The sequence below is a fragment of the Ambystoma mexicanum genome, chromosome 12 (assembly GCF_040938575.1).
Source record: "Ambystoma mexicanum isolate Mex_15411 chromosome 12, UKY_AmexF1_1, whole genome shotgun sequence".
NCBI lineage: Eukaryota > Metazoa > Chordata > Amphibia > Caudata > Ambystomatidae > Ambystoma > Ambystoma mexicanum.
This window is the reverse complement of record NC_090936.1, coordinates 52,863,129-52,886,937: the sequence shown is the minus strand read 5'-3', so window position 1 is coordinate 52,886,937 and position 23,809 is coordinate 52,863,129. Positions and strand designations below refer to the sequence as shown.

Genomic DNA, 23,809 nt, shown 5'->3' with positions numbered 1-23,809 from the left:
AAAGACCCTCCGGGGTTGAAACACGTGTTGGCTGACCTTCTCTTTGCAGGCAATGGGCCTCATTACGACCCAGGCGGTAAGTTACCGCCTGGGTCGTACCTTTACCACCATGGCGTAAACTATGTTTACACCATGGTGGTTGGCGGACTTACCGCCCCATTCCGAGGTCGGCGGGGCGGTAAGTCCCCAATCCCCATTTACCCTTCCCCATTCCCATTTTTGCCCCATAGGGCATAATGGGAGTGGGGAAGGCGTTAATTACGCCACCGTAAATTACGGTGGCGTAATTAACAACACGGTCCCTTAGCGCCATGGATTTTAACACCTTCTAAAAGCAGGTGTTAAATCCACCATGGCGCTAAGGGACCTCGGAATCAGGCGGTAAGGGTCGGCGCTGTTTACGCTGCCGTAAACCCCTTACCGCCTGAGTCGTAATGAGACCCAATGTGTCTAGACCATGTTCCAATGTAAATAAAAACACACTTGTAAAAACCACAGCTTAAAATGCGTAAAGATCCTTTTATCTCAAAGGGTCCTAATACTCTTCTTGCAAGGTAACCAGGACGTCTCGATAAACATATACAAAACAAGGCATACAATAATATACATCACAGGAATTTTGTACAAGACATATCATAATATACATCAAAGGAATTTTGTACATACAAGTTATAAATATATCTCAGGCAGGAGTTAACATACCTATTTACATGGTGGGTCATGGTTATGCAACCGAGATGAGGCCTTGCTCAAGGAGCCACACTTTGGCCTTATTCCAGAATAAGAGATAAGATGGTTATAAGCTTGCAGGTGTAGGCAGACGAGGTGGCAATGGCATTAGTTGGTCTCGTTAGGGTTAGTGCAGAATCGATGTAAACTCCCCGTGTTTTCACAACCTTGGAGACTTTGATTATGTTGACGTCAATATTAAATGAGGTGAATAGCACATCTAGTTTGTTGAGATTGGCAGGTGAACCCAATAGGGGGAGCTCTGTCTTATCGTTGTTAAGACAGAGTCCATGCTTCCCCATCCAAGCTTGTATAATGAGGTAAACGTCATTGAGTGTCCTACTGTCTACAATGTAGTCACCGGTGATGGGGATGAGTATCTGGGTGTCATCTGCATAGTTAGTGTAGGTGACACCCAGATAGTCCAGATCATCAAAAAGTGGCTTGGTGAACACATTGTAGAGTGTAGGAGACACACAAGATCCCTGAGGGACGCCGCAGGTAACTTGAGTGGGAGTAGCAGTGGCTGATGGCGCAAAGACCCTCATGGATCTATTGTTGAGGAAGGACTCAATCCAAGCGTTAGATGGTGTGGCCATCTAAAGGGTATGAGAATATATTTGTGCATTATCTTGTGTCTTGGTGCATTGTCTTGTAAATAACTTGTGTATGAGGCCATTTCTATTTGTAATATTGGTATGCACGCTATATGTCTGTCCACTGTTGGGCCGAAAAGTGAAACACAAGAGTCTGAGGGTTCAAGTGCAACAGTATCCTTATTAGTAACACACTAACCGGGGTATGTTTAGGAGAACACTTACCTATTCAAATAACTCAAAATCCTAAATAAGAGGGTGAAGGTCAAGACAAACAAAAGAAGTGACTATTGGTTCTCTCTCCTTTGTATCAGGATCCTATTCTTATGTAGCCCTGGTCTTGGGCTGAGAACCCCTGTTCTGAAGAAAATAACCCACACAGACGGACAACAGCAATAATATACTTCTCTTAAGTGATATCGCCTGGGAAAAATGAATGCAAAAAAGCTGAGGACAAAAACAACGAATTATTTTAATAAAAAAATTCGGGATTTTTGCATTTGTTTTAAAATAAATGGATGGGAGGTTGGGTTAGGCAAAACATTTAATTGGTGGTGTGTGGGGGAATGGGGTTGCCCCTGCATTTAAAAAAGGAAAAAGTGCAAATAAAGTGTAAAAATGTTGGGAATTCGATTAAAAATAATTCTGTGTTTTTGGCTTCAGGTTTTTTTTTCAACTTAGAAGCCTCTTAAGGAGTCTTGAGCAGATTCTCACCTAATGGAATCGGAAATTTCCAACGATGGCCCAACAGAAACCCCAAACCTATCCTTTAAAAGTCCACCCCTATACTAACACACTTCATAATGTTTCAGGAGAAAGGCTCTTGGAGCTGCACTTGCCATCCGCCTGCTGCTCTGGCCCCTCGGGACTCAGCAGGCACTTCAGTCGTTTCTCAACCATTGTGGCTTTGCAGTGTGGAATCATCCCAGTCCGGGAAGCTCTTTCTAATTTCGGATTAGGCCCCTTGATCTGCTATGACACAATATCTCCCCTCTGACCTCTCAGTTGTCCTAGGGGTATATTCTTACACTTTCCTTTCATCTCCTTAGTCCAACTAACTGCCTTGTATCAGGGTCTGGTGTAGTTCTGACTCCGTAGCTGTTGGTTTTATGAATCGCTTCCTCTGATGTAGTGCCAACTGGATCTGATGAGTGATATTCCTCCTGCTTCGGCCCACAGAGCTCACCAGATAGACACAATTCTTTATCTGGGATTTGCTGCCATGGGCCATCCTCTGCCTTGAGTCGCTGTTGAAAAGTATTGAGACTCTCCCTTCAGTTCCCACTAGGCCTCCCTCCGGTCCCCCTGTATCAAGAGATCTGGGCTCTCCAATTTAATCTCCTGCCAAGTGTAGTCTTCAAAGGCCTTCCTTTATTTGAAGGTCAGCAGGCACTGAAGATGTCTCCTGCAAGGTTCTCCCCTTTACTGGGCTTTTCCCACCTACTTTATAGTTCATGGAGAGGCTCCATTCCTCCCCCTCTGCTTCCCAGTTGTTGCTGCCTAGCCTGCTTAAAACTTTGGGTTTTAATTGGCTCTAGGAATATGGAATCCCCTGATTCGCGCACAGCAGTCTGAGTGAAACTTAAAAGGTAGGCATGAGGGTCAGTGCCATCTTGGTTTGTGTGTCTGTGTGCTGGAGATATTTATGCGGCAACCAGCGATGCAGGAAATTCTTTCCTCCCCAATCAAAAGCGCCACACCAATATTCCCTTTCGGTTCAATCTAGTCCTGTCTGTGATGCATATAGGACCACATAGGTCCCTCACCCCTGTGCCGCAAATAAGCCAAGAACCAGGCCGATGTACAGAAATATGTATATATATATATATTGTATATTTATTGCAGAATAGGAACATTTATATTTATATTTGTACAAAATCACAAATCGTGCCACTTCACTCCATGGCCCAAATGCTTTTCTTTCCTAATAATTCCTTTTTCCACAAATTGAAAAAACTGGTCGTTAAAGGTTAACACAGATTACAAACTCTTTAGCCCCACAACATGTGAATTCCAACCACTTTCCCTAGGGATCACTTTTAATACCATGTAGCACTTTGAAACATGACAAGATCATAAGCTTGACACTCTACTTTATATGAAGTTTAATTTAAATAATAATAATATGCAACACTTTTCTATTTGCAAAAACAGTTTCACACACACAGCGCTCTGTATTGTTAATCTCCCTACACACTTGGAAATACTAGCAGTTTTGTTTAACTTAAGCACATGTAAAAAGATTTTTGACTGGCGCTGCGCTCTTAGCGATGATGGCAGTCATATAGCGCAACAAACTTTTCAGAACTAACACCTTTTATTTATATTTGAAACTCTTTTTCTTTCACCACTATGCAATGCGCAATCTCCCTTCTCTCAGGAGCCACTTTGTCACTTATAGTAGAATGTATGCTTTTAAATCAATGATTCCACTCTTTTTTACTTTGAGAAGACACTTTTCTGTAGCAGCACACACAAACCCAGGTATTAGCACCCTATGGGTGGGAGCCGGCCAATCAGGAGGCTGGAAACGGGGGTTGATACTCCTTCCCCCACCCTCTGTTCCCTTTTTTTTAAAGTTGGAATTATCCCAACCCCACTTACCTGATTGTGGTGGCAGCGGGACCCACTACCACTGCAGCATCTCCCGTGCCTCTTTCTTTTCTGACCACCATGGCAATAGAAGAGGGGCTCCGTATGCCTTCTACTACCATGGCGGCCATCATGGCAATGCATTTTCATTCATTGAACAGGATGTGCGCGGGCTACCGCTTTGGTAACCAGGGGGCTAACGCCCCGGTGCCCTAGTTAACCGCCCTTGCTTCGCTCGGGTCGTTAACTCATGCTGCCGGGCTGTTACCCCCAGTATGGCCTGTGGACCGGGTTAAAAACCCCATATCCAGTGGATCATTTGGAACCCCTCTGCTTTAAGGCACGTTTCAGGGGAATGGGAAGCTGTAGAGAATTTCGTTTTGAATGCCCCCTACCTTCAGGGAACTTTGGGGTTGACAAAATAAAATGCTAAGGATTTGTTTTAACCGGCCCACCCAATCAATAAAGGGATCATTACATCACACACATCCCCACAAGACTTGGTCTGGTCGGACAAGTTAACTTACACACATATTTCTGGGTTTGTACTCAGGAAAAAGTGCATCAAGGCTCAGGTCATTTTTCAGGTACAGGACAGGGACCATCAGAATCCAACATCAGTCATGGCTATTTTCCAGGCTCAATCCCTCTATTTTGCCTTTCTTTGCTCATAGATCCAAGCCTCTGTCCCGTCTCGTGGTTTCCTCCAGCAATCTTTTCAGCAGTTACAACCCAGGTAATTTCAGGCAGTCTCCTTTTAACACCTAAACCACACCCCACAAATGTCTAATATATGAGATGCTAGCTTATTGCCTCTTGATAGGGATTGGAAAACTATTTTCCATCCCCTTATTCAAGCCCATATCTCTTTTCTTTGATTGGACCATTCAGTTGCCAAGCTGACATTTTGGGAGGGATAGGGCCACGCGCATGAATTTACATTTTTACACCTTTCAATTTCGCACTTAAAAACTCTAACGTGGCAAATATTTTTAATGTACAGTTAAGTATAACAATATATATATATGTGCCTGAAACGGTCTGCCAATGCCAGACCTAATGAAATGATTCTCGTGACTGCATGAGGTTGCAGGTTCAAACAAGTGTTTCTCCTGATTTATTCCAAAATTATAACAGTTCTCAACCCAACATTTTCTATACTGATATCTAATTGAATAAGCTATCATCTCCCAAAATATCTGCTTCGTGACATTTTCCGGGAAGCTACCATCACATTTCAGATTATAACTTTAGCTCCTATGGTCAAATTCTTTACGGCAGTAGTCTAAACAGATTGAGCTATTCATAAGCTTTACAATGATATTGGAGTATCTTTCTGCGATATATGGTTCTCAAGAAAATGAACAAAATATGATGCTCAATGTAAATCTATTGCAAAATAAGTACATGCACATGATTATTACAATCAAACAGCGCATTTCTCTTCCCATGACCTGTATGCATGTCTGGCCTCTAGCCTTGTTGTCTCAAGCCTGCGATAAAGTCCTTTAACATTCTTTCACAGTCAAAGGCCAGGCTAATGGATGATCTGTTTGCGTATCTTGCAAAGCAGAAAATATTGCCCCACCTCCATGCTCATAGAAAATCCCTCGGGGACAGGCCTTTGATCAGTATTTCTGAGCTGACCACAAATTTGGATTTTATTTTCAAGAATTATTCCGAGTTCAACCCATTAAGGGCTGGCTCTCTGTTGTCTCAGCTGTTTACACCACCCCAATAACTCTTCGATCATGCATGAATACAGCCTCCTCTCTGGGCTTGAAACTTCAAAGAGATTGTCTTTCAGATAGAGAGCAGAGCAGAGGCCTGCCAACCATTGGGGGAAGGTGGCTTTGAATCTCAGTGTTAAAGTCAGCTCTAATGAACAGAAATCTGTACTTTAAGTGTCACAATTTCTTTCTTTAGACATGATGCCTGCATAGATATTTGACCTCATCTCATATGCAGTTTTCTCCTATATCCTGCCTTCAATGTTCACCTTTACATCCCGTTACATATATTTCGGATAATTCTGGCAATGGAGATTTGTTTTCCCATGTGTTTATTGTTCTAATCTGCTCAATGCACACCTTTCTCCATGGCATCTTCATTTTGGGAAAAAAGTGCACTTTGGGGGTTCAGTCACTTGTATTCAAAAGTAGAACTTTAGTTTTGGGCTTTGTCAATCGCATGCAGGGCCCATTCAATTTTATTTCTCTGGTAACAGCATTTTTGATGTGGCATTTGAGAATGAAATGCTCAGTTTGGCAGCCATTTCTGTGTGTTTTCAATGCTCTGCATATTTAGGCCCAACGTAGCCAAAAGCACTTTACTTTTTGTCTGGGGCTGTATTTGAACCCCACATGAGCAGACCATGAGTCCCTTTGATCCAGCCTCCTTGTCAGCTGCTCTTGCAAGAGCATGTCTTCCAGTCTCTTCCCTCTCCGCCAGGGCATTTGGTTTGACAGGCGAGTGTTGTGCAGAGAGTGATGGTTCACAGTCTCAGGTAGTAGCACAACCAACTCTCTCCTGTTTTGTGTGAATACAGCAAAGTTGTGGTGTCTATCATAAGGGTTCTCTTCTACCTGTTAGAATCCAGGTATGCAATAATTATCTTGGATCATTCCCCAAATCCATACTTCGAACTCAAGTGGAAATTGCAGACATCCGCATTAGTGTCTGGTGCAACATGGATGTTGCAGTTTGTACTTCCTGACTTGTCCATTGTTTGAGCAGGTCAGGATGTACTGCGTTCTGCTTGGGAAATGTAGTGGGCCTGCAGGAACCCACCTCTGCCCCCCTGGGGGAAGAACATTGTGAAGTGATGAGTCCAGCCCTGTCCCTAGCAGCCCACTGCCTGGTGCCTGAAGACAGGAAGGGTAAAGGAAGGGTCATGTACCTCTGCACCCTGATACCCCCGGGTCTGGAGCGCATTGTAAATAAACAAACAAACAAATAAGTCATCCCAACACCTAATAATTAGATTCTTTAGAGAGTCCCTGACTGCCCAAGAAACTCAAATTCAAACTCTAGTCTCAAGAAGAGAAAAGCAAAAAGTAAAAGAAATTACCTAAAAAGGCGAAAGACTAAAGAAAACCTTTGACACATGCAAGCTACGTGACTTGGACTTAATTTAATGGCTGCTGCTATGCTTGGATGTCCATTTTTCAACCTATGGCACTGTATCGGCAGCCACAGGTCATTGCCATATGCAGAAGGTAAACTCGGTGCTTCCAAAGTCATGTTTATGTTTTATATTCCTACCGATTGGCAATGCCCCCTCTGCCACATGCTGTTTGCTTGTAAAGAGCTTTGGGAGGGATAAATGGGTAATTTCCACCCTTTGCTGCATCATAAAGAATTATCAGATGCAGTAAACGCCTTGTGGTGGTGGTGATGCAAGGCTGAATCCTCATGCCACCACCATCATGAGGAGAAAATGCAGAGCTAGTCTCTGTCTATTATGCTTCATCTGTTGCTGTGGTGCATCCTGCTAGATGGGATGCAGAATGTTGAATTATGCCTCTATCTGTCAGTAAGGTGCTGATTGCGCTCGAAATTCTCACCAATTCACAAAGTCATTCAACAAGGGTTTCAAACCCTTGTTGAATGACTTTATGAATTGGAGTGAATTGGAGAGAATTTTGAGCGCAATGAGCACTTTTCAAACCAAGTTGTGACCATCTTAGAAGGAAATTTGTAAAAAGGGATTAAAACCCTGAAGATTGGAACTCACAAGCAAACAATCACCATTGATACCACTGCTGCATCTTTATTGGCTTCAAGTTAAAGGGGTTCAAGTATATTTGTATCCTTACAGGTAGTCGGAAGATTAGTAGCAAATCAAAGGAATCCGATTTGTTTGACATCCAACAAATTCTAGAACACCACCCTGAGGAAGACCTATGGGATTAGGTCGAAAAGCGGGTTGGCAATCCAGTAAAGATTGTGTGTATCAGAAATCGATTACTGTGTCTTTATACTATGGTTTAATAATAGCTTATTTTTTGATAGACACTTAATATATAGTAACCAGGGTTGTGTAGCGCTTGCAGCCATTAGTTTCTTTTGTTTTCATTAAGTGACTATGGGCCTATGTCACTTTGATGACTAATGCCAGCCAACGACCCACATTTGCAAAACTAATGCATTTAATATTAAGCAGAATAAAATGGTAGGTAGCTCAATTAGGTATTAGCCCACATCATAGATACCTTATTTCATGGTCTGCGATGTTCCCGGGATGTCCCGTGCGGCTGCGATCTGCGGTGGGGCTTCCTCTGCTTCCTTTGGTCAGCCAACAGCCCCGCCATGCCTGCTTCCTCCTTGTGGGCCTGGGACCGCTTCGCCATTGCTGCCGACCTTCGGGATGCTATGAGCATATGCCCTGCTTTTCACCATGCTGTTCCTGCACACCAGGCCAGCTTGACAGCTACCTCCTTCTTGCTTGACTCCCTGGTCTGCCTTACTTCTTCCCAAAGCGAACTCCATCTCGCAGTTCCTCCGGGGTGGGCTTGTCACCTGGTCAAGTCCTTCTTTGTTTTTATCGCTGCTTCTTTCTATCGGTTGTTGGGAACCATTCAAATGGGCAACGTGGTTTTGGTCTGTACTCAGTATTGCTCCGTGCCTCCTCCTCGTCCAAGTACTGATCGAGTTCTGATCTTGTAACTCACTAGAGCGCCTCCTCTTCTCAGTACTCTCTAGTTCTTTTTCACATAGATACATGGCATAGGAGGGTGTGGATGGAGAGGGCGGGGCTGGATGAGAGGTGGGGTGGTTATAGGGATACTGTGTTCTCCCAATATGGTTGTCACTGGTCCCAAAGGGGGTTTCCCCACCCATGAGATCCACACGCTGAGTACCACCCCCAGGGGGACTATCGAGTAGCAGCCCCACCTCCCTGGCCTCATGGGTAGGGGCTTTCCCTTCGGAAGCAGTGACGACATCTTGGGATTCGCCACTACCTAAAGGCAAAGTTGTGGCGAGCTAATGACTGCTTCCATGCCCTGATTTGTTCTGTGTGGGCAGTGCTGGTGGCAGAGAAAGTGTTTAGCTGAGCCCAAACTGGACTTCAGAAAATGGGGGTTACTGTGCTAGCACCAATGAAGGAGGTTGCCGAAGGCATGGCCTCCATAAACAGCAGATGCTACCTGTTGTGTTGACTGGAGTGTCATACCATTGGCCCTTACCGAAATCGAGTAGGTCAGGGTCTGCTCTCAGTTCCGAAACATTGCATTCCACAGTGGCCATTTTACAAAAAATATCTTATTCCCTGTGTTGTTTATTCAAAATATTGTGGTAGTTATTAGGGTTCAAGAGCAAATTGTGGACTCATGTGTAGTGCACATTGGCTCATCTTGTGGGCGTGGACGTTTTCAGGCTGTATTTATTCACTTACGAGGCTCGTAAACTCTCTCTCTAGGGAAACCTGCTTGCAAATCTAGTGTATTTCTTGTTGGTCGCTGTTGCGAACAGATCGATCTCTGGGCGTCCCCACATGGAGAAGAGGCAGAAAACCTGGCCTTGGTGAAGTTCCCATTCGTGGAAGGACTCGAGTTCCCTGCTGAGCAAGTCCGCTATTGTAATGTGGATCCCTGGCAGATTAAAGGAAATTAAGAACATGTTGTGCGCCAGAGCTCAGGTCCACAATGCCTGGGCCTCTGCTGACAGAATCAGCGAGCGGGTGTCCCCTTACTTTCGAATATAGAACATGGTGGTGGTGTTGTCCGTGAAGATGCGGACCAATCGACACAGCACCAAACCAGATGGTATTACACAAAATAATTATTCGAAAATAGACCAAATCGTTGAATATCTGAAGAGAGATTTCTCAAGGACTCCCAACACTTAAGGTGCCGTACAAAATCTGAAGATGGCCACCAGGGATGGAGCTAAGGGGACCTGTCTAATTGGCTGTGGGCATTACTCTTAATAGAGCATCAAAGTGACGAGCAGTTAAAAACATTTAAAGATAAACTGCTTTAATATTACAGAAGATGGGGAATATTCAAACAGCATGTGAATCTATGAAAAATGCCAATGCTGAACAGGAGTTACAGGTAAGTGACTTATTCCTTACAAAGCAGCCAGCACTTGGTAGGTAGAGGAGAACAATGCAACATGGTCTCCTTTCTGTGCTTTCAGAAACATTTTGTCTACTTTCACAGTTGACTCAAATCACTCCATGTCTGAGGTCAAGAAGGCTTTATAAGGACTGCTTATTCACTCACCGAGATATCCAAATAAAACATGAGTGTTTTGACCACACTGATGACGCGCCTACCTTTTTTGCTTACAGTCTCTCACCCATTCAGACCGGAAGTAGGCAGCTAAGACGACTTTGGTGCCTTACCCTTCCAAGATGACTCTGTGAAAGAAAGATCCTCTTTGGCACAGTAAAAAGGATACCCTCTTCCATACGGCTTATCATCCAAATCGGCAATATGCTTTACATTTTGACATTCAGTAGAAGGCATTGGAGGGTTTTGGTAGCTGCTCTGTCAATTGGGATTATGACATTCTCCACAGGCTGATCCACCTGGTATCGGCCCACTGTCCATTGGTATTGGCATGAGCAAAGCGTGATCATTACCGAAGGGGAGCGAGAGGTTAGCACAACAGGGCAGCACACTGACAAGGGCATTATCTTTTCTTGGCCTCGTCTACCAAAAAAGAACAGGTGCTAATGGGTGCACAGAAATGGTAAATAAGGCAGTAGGGAGCCCGAATTGTGCATTGTGTAGGCGACTGATGCCACGACATGCTCGTCCCCATTCAAACTGGCTTTGCAGTACAGAAGCATCAACAATGAGCAAGGGATTTAAGGGGAATGGTGGCCATAGGATGAGAGAAGGAAGGAGTTGGGCAGATGGAGAGAAAAAGATGGTGGCAGTTGGTGTTGCAGCAAGCCGGCTTGAGGAACACATTCTTCTCCCAGCCTTTACATTTCCTCAAGCCCCGATTGGCTGCTGCGGAGTCAACATTGTATACACACTGCTAGTAGAACATGATTGGTACCCCTCTTTATTTGATCTTTCTGGACAGATTGTCATTGATATTATTGTATGGTGGGATCGTGGTGTACCCTGTTCCGAATCCTAATCGTGAAATGTTGAACAAGTTATTTTTAAATGATTGCAAAGAACATCATTAACTTCCCCTGATAGGAGGCCCTAATGCCCTCTCTTGCTCTTCTTGTTAAAGATATCACTTATTCTTCATTGTTAAGGATTATTAAAGGGTAATTTCTTCTTCGAGCATTCACACTATATTCATTAAATGTTCATTTGGTGTACTTGTAAATCACCTTCCCTCGAGGCATAAAGTAAATGACTTAGAACCAGAAAAGATTCCTCTGCTCAGACAATGGCATTTGGGATGCTTGCAGGGTTTTCTTCATGGCAATGCCCTGCGTCGCAAATGTTAATGATCTGTTCCTATTGCAGAATGTCTGATACCCATTATGAGACCGCCTCCGGCCAACAGGAAAACCATTGTAATTCTGGAGAGCTTGGAAAAGACATCCTTATCGGAGCTTCTTGGGGACTTTTTGGAATCGCTTGAAAATCGGGGCCCTGCAAACCTGTGCTCTTTTCAAAGAGGTAAGGGTTTCTTTCCCTGGCCTTGTTGAACTGTGTCAGTGAGTCTGGGTAATACAAATACCCCATTGTCGCAGGGTAAAAGACTGCATTGCATTTGTTGTGGATGCTCATGCAAGTCTTGCTTTTAATGAAACACTGTTTGAAACTTTGTGAAATGATACATTCCATGACTTTGGGGGGAAAAGCAGGACATTTCTTAAATTTCTTTACTACTTTTCCATCACATTAGGACTCTGACCCCTTCCAGAATCACAGAGTAGGTTGCCTGCATATACATTATTATGCCCGACCAACCTCGTCTGCAATTATCCATCAGGACCACTATATCTAACTTGTAAATATTGCCTTAGGTTGTTAAAGTTAATACATATTGTTATTTCTTCCAGTCCACGACCCTCATATGTTTTCTCCCTCTAATCCCTTCACCAGCCGGTAGCTGTGACTCAATCGTTATTATCTAAAGGCACTTTCCCCTAGGACTGCTTCCATTTTGTAATTGCCAACTTTAAGTAATTTCTGTTCAAAATGATGCCCAGTCCTTCAATAAGCACAACAATATTAATTGATCAAGGGGAATATGCTAAATGGATGCACTGTTTGGTTATTTATTTCCATCAGACATTTTGAACAGCATGAAAAACAGGTCATTCATCCTCGCTTTAAATGTCAAGAAGGTTTATTTCCCCACTACTCAACATGCACAATTGTCATGAAGACCATCTTCTTTGGAACTTGCTCCCATTTGTATTTTGTCTTGATATTCTGGAAATATGGAATGGATTTTGCTACTGAGCAACATATTTGAATACAGGGGTTCTGTGCTGCAAGTGTGAGAAACCTGAGGGTATTCTTCCAAGTAGATCCCTGGACTCCCTTATTTAGATGGCCAGGGAAGAACTGGCCCTCTCTGATTCCAACCTTAGGGGTAGCCAAGCGAGGGAGGATCACCTGGGTAGGGGAAGCCAGGGTTTTGCTCAGAGGAATGCCTTAAGGGAGATGCAGTATTATACCAGGGAAGAAGGAGAGGAGGACGAAGTCCGTGAAGCTTTTGTAGGCTGTTCCAGATCTAACCTTCCACCCAATGAGTCTCCCTGTGGTAAAGCTATTAAGAGCCCAAACCCTGTCACAGTAGGAAACAACCTGGCAGAACATTTCAGATGGTGTCATGGCCACACAATTCCGCCAAATTCTTTTCATGGAAATATATGAATACTTGAGTGTCACAAAATCAATACCCACCCCAAACATTCAGCTTGTAATCGCGAAAATGTCCCAATCCCAATAATTGTTCTCCCGGTGTTCAAGGGCAAGGTCATCTGTGATTTGTGGGAAAGGATATGCACCGCTAGGCCATGTCCAGAGACTGCTGTGCCTCTGAAGAGGCAGCAGATTGGTTAGTGCCACTTCTTCAACAGTATGAGTAGACAAGGGAGAAGCACTGTGCTCCTGCATGGGCCTCCCTGCTCAGCCACCACCTCAACACAGTGACACACCAGCTCACCATGCCCTCCTTTCCATGCCTTGCATTCCTGATCCAATTCACCCTTCCCTTTGATGTTGGCTGACTACAGTCTCTGCTGCACAAACGCATGAGCTCTGGAGCTACTGCCTCAACAAGGGCTCACATTGTGGGCCTCCTGTTACTGGCAGGTCCCATATCCTCCACATTGACTAGAATCTCAGGAAAGAATACTTCCAGAGTTGTCCTTACATGAGGTGTGGTTGGAGAGGAGCGTGTGGTGCTCTGATGGTGCCTCCAGAGGATCACTAAGACCTCTGCCGTCCTGGGCTGGCCTTCACAGCTGGCCTCTCCAAATCAAAGGTTTTAAATGCCATTTCACTTTATAAAGTGGTATTTCAACAGGTTCATGTTCTACCACTGTTACAGGTCAGATGTGGTCTCAAAGTCCCCAATTCGTTTTATTTCTTCCACAAAACCCACAGGATGGATAAAGTACCACCAAGCCCCCAATAATCCTCTCTTGAACTCCATGCATTTTTTAATTTTTTAGCCAAGGGATCAGCCCAGTAAATTGTAATACATCTTGTTTTCACATCCAGGTTCTATCATTTAAGGACACATTATTTCTTGGGTACCCATACTCATTAAAACCGAGGGCTTCATATTTTTTGGCAGGGTGAAAAGGGCATTGGACACATTTGAACGTGACCCTCTGTGAAACACCAAACCACATATTAAGACCCCCCACCCCCTCTTACAGTTGTGCGTTAATTGGAAAAATGGCTCTACAAAGACTTTATCCCACTTTCCTATCGCTTCTTTTCAGCAAATGGATCACCGGATGCGTATTACTTCCACGAGAACTGCTACCTGATGGGAACCATTGCAAAAGCTCGTCTCCAGGGCTCTGATCTATTGGTGCAGCAGCATTTCCGATGGGTTCAGCTGAGGTGGGACGGGGAACCGATTCATGGCTTATTAAAAAGGTTTTTAAGGAGGAAAGCTATAAATAAGGTACGTTGAGGACCCTTTGAAGTTATTAATAAGCATACACTCTGTGCTAGGGCATGTGACCATTTTCACACCATGATGAGTCAGCTATCACTGTCGAAGGCATTGGCATGGCATGCTCATTAATGTAGGAGCTCACTCACCGAGCTTGTTAGCGTAGCCATTTATATACTCTGCCACTGTCTCTAAACTGAATTTTGTGAATCTGTGTTGATTACTTGTATTTCGCTGTGAAGTGTTTGATCCCAGGATTTGACAAATGCATATTTTCTGATTGTATACAGTACTAAATTGTGTTTACCATCTTTATACTGATTAGGATAACATTTCAATGTATATAAATAGATTGGTATCCGGGCTGAAATTCTAGATTGTAGCAACCAAAGCATCAACTGCTCTTGGCTCTCAATATAATGACATAGGGCCTCATTATAAGTTTGCTGGTCCAGACCCGGCCCCTGACTTCCCTGCCAGTGGACTCGTAATGAGCTGGTGGCACCGGGAGGACAGGTGGTGGGAAATTATTACGGGTCCGGTGGCAACCCGCCGGACCCGTAATGAGGCCCATAGTAATTATAACATGCAATCCACTCGGGCTTGCTTCATTTTATATGGAGAAAAGAACTTCCAGAAATGTGTTTTTCACGGGACTCTGCGCTGATTACTATTGTGTTAATGCCCGGTGTGCTATTAATATTATAATAATAATAATATTTATTGAGTGCAGACCTAGCTCTGCAAAGCAGTTGAGCCTTTTACAAGTAATAGGGGGAAGGACACTGTGAGGAATGCAGAGATACAAGGGAAAGGCGAGCTAGCAAAGGGGGAAGGGTCAAAAATTTGGCAGCAAGGGATCTGTAAGAAACCAGGGAGAGGGAAACAGGGGGTGAGCAGATCGCCAAGTCTCAGGTTAGGTGGGGAGTGGAGGATGTGTGCACCTAGCTGTTCGAGAGCAGTGTGAGGTGCCAGAAATGTGAGGCAGACAACCTTTAGATGATTTCTCAAACTTTGCCATTTTATTAAAGGATATGTTTCATCAAACGCCTCACTATCCCTACTCTGGTGAGGATTTCCTGGCCTATCAAAACTAAAGGAAAACATTCTAAAATAGGATATCTGGCCCTCACACTTAAACATCAAATACAAAAATGAATATGTGACAATTCGCAATGACATCAACAATGATATTCACAGTCTTTCTTGGTAACCTGGGTGAATTCTCCTTCTCCAGATTTCAAGGTAACTTCAGTTCCAAAGTTCAACAAAAAAGAAACAAATAAATCTGGATTTGTTATAAAGTCTCAATTCAGTTCCTTGGTTCCTTCAATGAATCTCAATTCAGTTCCTTGGTTTCTTCAATGAATCAAAAGAATAGTTTTGTTAACCAAAGTTTAAACACCAGAAAAACTCTTTCCGGTTATCACTTAGTAAGTCTTTCTTGCTAATATTAGAAATCACAGTTTGGATCTTTGTCAGGATGACGTCACAGCACTTTTACTTTCATCTAAGCAACTCTCGAGTGACTTCTACAAGATTCCCCGTGAGGGTGTACTCCTCTGCCTCATAGCACCCCACCTCAATTGTGCTACTGAAGCAATACATGTACTGACAACCAAACCACCACCACAGCTTCAGTACTTTGTGTCTTTAAACTGTTTTTTTCAGATATGACAGGAATCATCACTTTATGGGCTTCAACACCTTCAAGTAAGCAAGGCACTCTTCCTCTGAACATTCCCTTTTCAGAGGGGCAGCCTCTTTGCCACTCATGTCAGTCTGCAATAATGACAACCCACAATTGCCTTTACGATACACTTCTCTCTTCTTCCTATTGGCTTTGGCAATATAGGTTGTGTCAGCTTCTCATGAATGATTACAAGCATGAAGCTTCCCTTCCCCAACGTTGCCTTTATCTCTCTGTATTTGGTCAGCCAGGATAATTTACCCAGAAGCTGTGTTGCCATTCTCTCTTGGCTTCAGGTAATGCTTGCACACTCTTGGCTTGGGCAATGCTGATGTTCTGTTAGGCGTGTGACAATACTTGCACCATTTCTTGGCTTTGAGAAAGGTTGGTTTTACTCCTAATTAGGGCTACATGTTATGTACGCTTGGCTTGGGAAATGCTTGCTCTTTCCAGCTTGAAAAAATAATGTTCAAATTCTTGACTTCTATTCTTATAGTTGTTTCATTGTTTTAGTAAAGTTTCAGAAGTCGCTCTTCCTCTCAGAATCTTTATTAAACAAATGCGACCACTCCTTTGTGTTTTCCCAAAAATGTAACTTCAAGAACAATTCACTGCGTTTCTTTCTTACACGAGTGAAAGAAAGGACATTCACTTATAGACAAGTGCTCCATTTCAAGTACCCCATTGTTTGGCAATCAACGGTCAACATCACATTGCCTTTCTCACATGCAAGTGATTGTTTAAGGATTCTGCTGCCGCCAGTGTTCGCGCAAGGCATCAGAATGCTTAGTAAGACTCGCCGGCTTCTGTATTCCTGTTCCATGCGTGTTGCAGAAACTCTGGGACTTCTGGCTACTATTTGGACCCACAGTATTCCTTGTTAATGTTGTGTCCACTGCTGCCACATAATTTAGGAGCCCTTCCCGCTGCTTAGACCCACGACTTCCCAGCAACTTCTTGCCACGGTCTCCAGCACGCTTCCTGCTGCGCAATCTCTGCAATTAGGTTCACGTCGGGAAAAGCAGTTTTGCTTTCCTCCTTCCGCTGCGCAACCTATGCACTTCAGAGTTTGGGGTAAGCAGTTGAAATCTGCTGGCTTCTGCCTGGATTGCCAACACTGTGCTTTCTTCCTTCTATTTCTGCTACTGCTGAAAACACTCCAGCCACAGTTGCCTCTCCTTCTAATGGCCTGCAGCTAGGGGGGGGGGGGGGCATTTTAAACCTCCCAGCCTCCTTCAGATGTGAGTTATTATGATTAATTGCCTGACTACTGCTACAGCATAACTCTTCAGAACTCTTCATTATCCCATTACTTCTGGGATTATGGAATTTGTAGGCCCCAGCAACGAAATTGGGTTTTCTTGTAAGGTTCTTAAATGTAAGGGTGGATTAATTTCCCTTAGAAGTATTTAAGAATAAATCATCAGAATTTTTAATAAGTGGTTTAAATACATCATGGCGACAGTATGCCATTACGTGTTTTGGCAACTGTGCAAGTCTCTCCCCTTTTAAGGACAAATACTGTGATCTCCTCACCACCCTGGGCCTTGTCTCCTGCCAGGTGATCCTCCAGCAGTACACCGCCCCCAAGGCCAGGATCAAGCAGCGTCTATCTTCCTCTGCTCACCTGGGAGGAGACTTCAGGCAGGGTTTTAGTGAAGGACCCATAAAATTCATCACAGCAGCCATTCCTTGAAGAGGAGGGTCTTGAGCTCCTTTTTGAAATGTAGAAGCGAGGGGGCACACCTGGTGTGGACAGGGAGGACGTTCCAAAGTCTTGTTGAATAGAGAGAGAAGGCCTGTCTTCTGGTTCTTGCCTCCATGCACTGACATAATTAAAATGTGCACATGTTCTTACTGCACTTGGATCGTAGGCCTCCGGGGATGTTGAGTTTCTCAACAAAGTAGCTTGGGGACTTTAGGGTGACAGCCTTGTAGATGATGCAACTGAATTTAAAGATATGTGCCTGCAGTGGTAGACAGTGCAGTTCAGTGAGAGTTGGAGTGATGTGGTTGGATTTGTTAAGTCCCTTGAGTCATGCTGCAGCATTTAGGATACATTTTGGGGTTCCAGGGTAGTCACCGGAAAGGCCTTCCAGAATGGCATAGCCACCATCCAGATGGGAGAGAACTAAAACAGCAGAGGACCAAGACAGCAGATCTGACGTTTTTGGGATGAAGGGCTTGATTTTCTGCAGGAGAGATAGTTGGTACCAAGCTGTTTGTGTCTTCCTTGCTATATGCTGCTTGAAGGAGTGGGATCTGACGATGTTGAACCCAAGGGACTTGGCGCAGGTGGTCACCTGAAGTGTGAAGCCCTCAAGGTTCATAGCGGAGAGCCATGTATGGATGTTAGGGTGTTTAGTGTTGTTGGTCAGCAGTAGGAATGCTGTGTTGTAGGAGTTGAGCTTCAAATAAGCACTGGACATAGAGGACTGGATCAGCGTGTTGGTGGATGTGGATGATGTGTGGAGTGTGGAGGGTTCCGAGCAGTTCCATGTAAAGTTGCAAGACCACAGGGGAGAGGTTGGAGTCATGCAGGGACTTCACAGGTGATCAGTAGAGTTAGTGATCCAGAGGAATCCATTTGAATGAATAGGAGTCAGTTAACAAGGTAGGATTTTAATCTGCCGAGGACAGTCCTGCTGATCCTCATGCAATGATGCAAAATGTTGGTGAGTGTTTGGTGGTGTACTGTGTCGAATGCTGCCTGGGGCCTGTGGCTGTTGTCTATAGCTCGCGCTTCTGTTTTACCGGGTTTTCCTTCCTTGTTAAAGGTAGTAGTATTTTGAATGTGAAGAAGTGGTGAATAAGATGATGGTGTAGGAGGGGAGACTCTGGGACAGTGTCCTTTGATCCCCGCGAGCACATTACACGTTTCAATACTTTGGAGCAAGATCTATTCAATTTAACATTCGGCTTTCAACTTGGTCACCACAAGTAGACAAAGTAACGTTGATATAACTGATTGAGACTCTAGTGGTGCTCGCCAAAGGGAATTTGCTATAAAATGAGCACTATTCCGCCTGGAGCAAGTTATAATCTACGTAGAATGAAAGAGAAAGTACAGACAGTGTGTGTTGGTAAGAAGCTGAGTAAAGGTAAAATTAAAAAACCTGCCCCTGTAACGAGTGCTATTACCTCCTTCTTCCAGCCTAATCCACTTGTAGAGGAAAATTTGATGCCACTTCAATCTGTGGCACCTACCATTGATTTTCACAACTCCCTAAATAAGACCAATGAGGGAGATATTGATAATAATTCCCTTCTTGAGATGTGTCTTTCAATGCAAAGACAAATGACTCCAGCAGTACCTAGGGAGCCGGATGTCTACTTATCAAACGCCCTGTCCCCAGAGTTGATGCAACCTCAGAATGAAGCGGCAAGACTCTCTGTTTCACCTAATTTGGAGACGCTTGCAAACCATATGGGGATGGAACCAACGAGCGACTCCTTCACAACGCCAGTGGTTTTAAAGGAGCTTCAAGCCTCAATAGCATCACTGCAATTTGCACTCAAGATACTACTAGAAATGTGTGGTCGCATCCTTGAGAACACCATTACCATGGCTCCTGTTAGTGAGGCAAACAGCAATTGGACTGATGAGGCGGAGAATAATCTGTCCATTGCCGTGGAATTGGCATTGGCAGTTGCTAAGGAGAATCCTATTCAACAAATCAATGTCCCTAGCAACTCACAGATATTCTTTTCCCGCAAACAGCGGACACTGGCAAGAAGGGCGGGTTTAGGGAAGCAACATGTTGCTGAGGCATCGCCGATATCTGAGACTGCGGAGCCTAGCAAGAATACAAAAAAATCCAAGAAAAAAAAAGTGGCACGAGCCAGGAAGCGAAAGCTAGCCAAGGAGGGCCACTTGACTGGCTGGCTGATAACTGGAAGGTCAAGGAGGCTGTGATGGCTGAGGGAAATTCAGTTGCTCTTTCAGCCTCCTTTATTGAAGAGGACCCTGATAAGATCTCTTCTACTCGGTGAAGTAGAAGCCATACCTTGCCTACAAGAGAAAATGTCAATTTAACAATGACGGATGCGTGCCCTGGTGAGACAGGGAGAAATAAGAACATGTGCTTCATAAAAAACCTCTACCAAAAAAATGAATCTGATTGGCTTACAAGGACTGAATTCTTGACCAGACTGTATTCTATTCCGCAACTGCGAGTGTTAAGTTCAGAGGACTTCGAATTTATAGAACCACTCAGCTGTGTGAATACCAATGTCTCAGCCATTCACTGCAAACTTCAATCCACCATACAATTGATGAGATCACACAAAGACAATTTAGTGGAGGTGGATGTTCAACTTGATGCTGATCCTGATAAGGAAGATTTCACGTGTCCGAGGAAGAAGACAGTGGAGCCTAAGACTAAGACTATGGCACCCATGTTACCCAAAGAGAAATCTCCTCAGATGAGGACGTTCAGAATATGTTAAAGTGGTTAGCTGATGCCCTCCCCATGGTTCTAAATTAGGAATGAAACTACTCTATTATATCATGGAACTGTAGGGGTTTTAACCACCTTTTCTCCCCAGTGGGCTCATTGTCTACAGTCACTAAGTACTCATGTTTTTGCTTGTAGGAAACATGGTTAACCTCTCAAGTTATATTGAATGGATATACCCTATATCAAACCACAGCTAATAAGGGATCGCGGGGGAGACCTTATGGTGGGCTGACTGTGGGAATAGTGCATAATGTGAAATCGTGTCAAATTGAGACTAAGTTGGATGAATTTCTTCTTGCTGTGGAATTTGAATTATGTGCTGCTGAGCATAAAGAAAACATCCTGTTAATTACTCTTTATTCCCCTCTGGGTGCGGCTCAAAATGAAATAATACAAGATTCCCTACATGAGGTTATGATTAGTTGGTCTCTTGAGCAGGGAAATAAACTTATTGTTATCATGGGGGATTTTAATTGCCATATTCTGGGAGGGAAATGGGACATCAAGTAACCCTCTTTTAAGATCTGAGAATAATGTGTGCCATAAGAAAATAGATCTGGTGGGCAACAATGGATGAGTTTCTTTAAATTCTGGGATATGGAAATGATAAACGGAAGATCAATAGGGGATAATCCTGGTAAAGAAACTTGGGGCAATGGAAAATGTAAGAGCACTCTGGATTATACCTTTGTCACCTCTGAATTGGCTGCTTATGTTAAAGATTTTATGGTAATGGCGAACAAATGGAGTGACCATACTTCACTCTCATTGACGGTTTCCTTGTATGATCTTAAACATACCTCGAAATCTTTTGGTAATATGAGGGTAAATCATGCGGCCACTCGAATCAATTGGTCAGAGAAAAATATTGCCAAAGAGGCTTGGGCCATAGCAGAGACGCACCATCCAGATACGAACATCTTTCAGGAGATGACCATTGATAATATTGAAAATTGGATATCCGCATTTTCTATAAAACATGCTACCGCAAAGGTGGGGATAGCCTGGCCTGATTAACGGAAGACAAATGGCTATGATATGGAAATTAGGGATGCTGAAAGAGCCTTGAGAAGTGCAATTCGTAAAGCTAAGAAGATATGCCCTACCTTACTCTCCTTCCATAATATGAGCAGGTCACTTAAGAATAAACATAAAGCTTGGATTAAACATAAAAGATATCTAAGTAAACTTAAGCAATGGAAGGATACAGTGTGAGTGTTATGTACTAATTATACCTGCAATATATGGGCAATATTGGGGGAAGCTTTGGGAAGCAGGTTAACCCCTATGATCAATCCTATTGGAGCACAGATATGGGAAACATTTCTGCAGGAACGTAACATTTCTGAAGGAGAGAAAGGTAGCTGTTTTAAGATTATTGACCCCCTTAATCATGTACTGTAGATCAACTTAGTTACAAAATAAAAGAATTAAAATCATCTCGCGCACCTGGGCCGAATGGTTTGGCTAATGTCACACTGAAAAACAATCCGGTGTTTGGGGCAGAGCTCGTAAAGATTCTGTTTGATAAAGTTTTATGTGAAGGAAGAATTCCGAATTCATGGCAGAAGGCCATATTAATCCTTATATATAAGAAGGGAGATAAGCTTGAGCCAGCAAATTATAGGCTATTATCGATGCTGGACTGTACCGTTAACATTTTTGCCGGCTTCTTATTAACTGAACTTCAGAGATGGATAGACATGAGGGGGCTCCTCAATCGTTTCCAGAGTAGTTTCAGGCAGGGCTACTCCACCACGTACAACCTGGCGATTCTGGACACCTTGCGAATGAATGCAAGGAAAAAGGGGAACCCTCCTGTGTATGCCCTATTTGTTGATTTTAAAGCGGTATTTGACTGTGTACGTAGAGAGCTGCTATGGGCTAAATTAGAAATACTTGGTTGCCCGCTAGGTCTTCTTTATTATCTAAGACTTTTACATGAAAATAATACGGTTTGCCTGAAGCTCGATTCACAAGGCAATATGACTGCACAAGTGGAACAGAATCGAGGGGTCAAGCAAGGGTGTGTTACAGCGCCTACTCTATACAATCTTTTTGTTTACGATCTCCCAGATACGAGTTCTGCGGTTCATAACTTTCCTCCTCGAATAGGTGCTGAAAGATGCCTGGTGCTGGCATATGCTGATGATCTGGTCACCCTTGACCACACATTTAGTAGCCTAAAACGATCGGCGGAAGCTCTTTGGTTTTACACAAAGGGGAATGACCTTATAATTACCTTAGACAAGACCCAAGTAATGGTTTTTACCTGTAAAAAGATTGCACGTGTAAGGCTTGAATTGCAAAAATCAGTTATATTGTATACTCCCCACTATAGATACCTGGGCATTGATTTTGAGACCATCCATGATTATTTGCTATGTATCCAAGCCAGGAAAGTCAGAGCTGCCCAAATTCTGGCTTTGGTCTACCGTTTTACTTTGACCCATGGGGGGTTCAGTATATGGGCGGCACGATTATTGTTCCAGCAGGTTCTCACCCCTATGATGATATATGGCCTCGAAGCCCTACAGAAGATTGATCTCAAATGGCTACAAGTAGTGGAGGGTACATTTTGGAAAAACGTTTTGGGCCTCCCTTCCTGTATTCCAATGGCCATTATCAGACTTGAGCTGGGGTTACAATCTCTGAAATCAATGGTCCTTAGGAGAAGAGCTGAACTTTACTTGAAATTAGGCAGCACTTCTCCTAACCAACGTTTGGTATCTCTGTGGCAAGAACTCTGCATGGAGCCTAAGAAGTCGTCTTTAAAAATTAATATGGAACATTTTTTGAACACTTTGAGTTGGCGGAATCAATATTGTGAGTTCTCCCCTGCAGTTAAATCTGCTTTGTAAAGGAAAATAGATCTAGATGATTAGCTAGAAAATTACGCGCACCTGGAACAACTGTCCAATTCTCGTTCTTTCACCACCCGTCTCTCCTCAGCTGAGCTGATAGTTTCCAAGTCTTAGGATTGCAGGTGGCACCGGGGCAAATAGTTCTTCTCCTTTTTTTTGTGGTAATTGCCTGCCGCGAGAGGAAGCCACAGTGAATGCTAATGAAAATGACAGTCCTGTGGCTCCGTTCCCGTGAAAAGGCAAAAATAAGGGAAAAAGCCTGAAGGCATAAAAAACCCTTATGCAGTGAAGGTAAATGTCCAAGTAACGAAGACTGAGGTTCAGCTGTTTCCGACGAAATCAACAAGGTGTGACTTGCAGGGTTCAGAGCAGGAGGATCTGTCAGAAGTATGGGAGAAGAACAGTACAAAAATCAGACTGAGAGCCAGCAGATTCACGGGACTCCAAAGAAGAAGGTATGGAGCTCTGCAGTGCCGTACCAAACAAAATAGATGCGCCAGACAAAAAAGGGGGTATGGCAAAACAGTAGAAAAGCAGGTAAGTAAAGAGAAAGCTGGGAGTAAGAATACCGGCCCGCCAGAACAAGCGGGAGAACCGGAAAGGTGAAATGGATACCGCAAGAGCAGAAAGAGGAGGGGTAAGAGGCTGTGACTAAGACACGGGAAAGGGAGAGGAAGGCGAGCTCCAGCAGGAGACTGGAAACAGGAAAACTAGCGTTTTAGCCCAAAGGTAACTACAACTAGCCAGCTGGGTTGCAACGCAAGGACTGCTGGGAGGAGGAAGAATAAGTACCTCCCAGCGGCGTTCGCA

General features: G+C 43.8%; 1 protein-coding gene across 1 annotated transcript in view; it reads left to right on the top strand.

Annotated features, from left to right (window-relative positions):
• The window catches only part of CTTNBP2 (cortactin binding protein 2), a 592,842-nt gene that overhangs the window by 443,200 nt on the left and 125,833 nt on the right, over positions 1–23,809 (top strand). Inside the window, exons 15-16 of the mRNA XM_069627945.1 lie at positions 11,363–11,518; positions 13,807–13,994. Coding sequence (XP_069484046.1) covers positions 11,363–11,518; positions 13,807–13,994 — 344 coding nt within the window. The remainder of the gene's footprint in view (positions 1–11,362; positions 11,519–13,806; positions 13,995–23,809) is intronic.